This window comes from Pygoscelis adeliae, unplaced genomic scaffold (genome assembly GCF_000699105.1).
Source record: "Pygoscelis adeliae isolate BGI_AS28 unplaced genomic scaffold, ASM69910v1 Scaffold101, whole genome shotgun sequence".
NCBI lineage: Eukaryota > Metazoa > Chordata > Aves > Sphenisciformes > Spheniscidae > Pygoscelis > Pygoscelis adeliae.
In genome coordinates this window covers 8,514,430-8,515,418 of record NW_008824238.1, presented here as the reverse complement: position 1 = coordinate 8,515,418, position 989 = coordinate 8,514,430, and the positions used below count along the sequence as shown (strand labels likewise).

Sequence of the window (989 nt, the reverse complement as noted above, 5' to 3'; positions counted from 1 at the left end):
GGCCCCGCCGGCCTTCTTGCCCTCGGGGTGGTATCCATGGCCCCGCGGAGCCACCTCCGCCAAGATGGAGAGGGCTGAATGGCATGGGATGCTATCGGGCTGCTTAAATTTAAGGGAGATGAATTTAATTAGTAAACCCGAAACTGTGCCTCAACATTTACCCTTGCCTGGCGCTGGCTGCCTGAGTAGGGGTTTCCCTGCTTCCATCAGGAGTTACTCTGACAAAAGGTACTCTGTCAGTACTGACAAGGCCATGATTATGGGCTTCACCCGCACCTCGCACCATCCTTCAGCCTCCTGTTGCCCAGAAGAATGAAGGCTGCGGCTCCCTGGAGGACGGCAGAGGCACCTCCAAGCAGCCCTGCTGAGCCAACCTTGCATCCCACCCCACGTTTCAGCCCCGAGGTTTCCAGGTCTGCCTCTGGCACGAGTGAGCATTGCCGAAACCTTTCTGCAGCTCAAACCTCTTAGAAATTCACTCAGCTAGCCTCTGGGGCTCAAACAAGCAGTTCTTGAACACGTCCTTAATCTTGCACTGAAAACACCCTCACTTGACATGGTGGTGTGATAGGGGAGAACCGATCCCGGGCTCCCTGGGGAGCAGGGAGACCTGCCTTCCAGCCCCCGTTCCCCTGGGGCTCCTCTTTCGTTCTGTAATTGCCAAATGTGTGCCGACTAGGTCCAGCACACGAGTCTGGGGATCAGCTCTCCCGTACCCCAAGGAGGTGTCCTAGGTCTGCCTGCCCAAGAAATGTCCACTCCAAAAGGACTTTTAAGTAGACTATGGGACCCTCAGCGATGTTAATATGGGTCAACGATAGAGGACTTAACGGTAGGTGTCCGAACTGCCTGAGACTTCCCAGCCACCCTAAATTAGCAGATGTGAGCGCTGTGCCCTTCTTCCCTGCTCTAATGCAATTAATGACACAACATTACGTATTTTTTTGACTTTCCCGTTGTACACACACAAAGTTCAGCCGCAGTGCAGG

General features: G+C 54.3%; 1 protein-coding gene across 1 annotated transcript in view; it reads right to left on the bottom strand.

Annotated features, from left to right (window-relative positions):
• The window catches only part of TCF24 (transcription factor 24), an 8,012-nt gene extending 7,574 nt beyond the window's left edge, over positions 1–438 (bottom strand). The window contains exon 1 of the mRNA XM_009335083.1: positions 277–438. Within this exon, the coding sequence (XP_009333358.1) occupies positions 277–438 (162 nt within the window). The remainder of the gene's footprint in view (positions 1–276) is intronic.
• Positions 439–989: the final 551 nt, after the last annotated feature.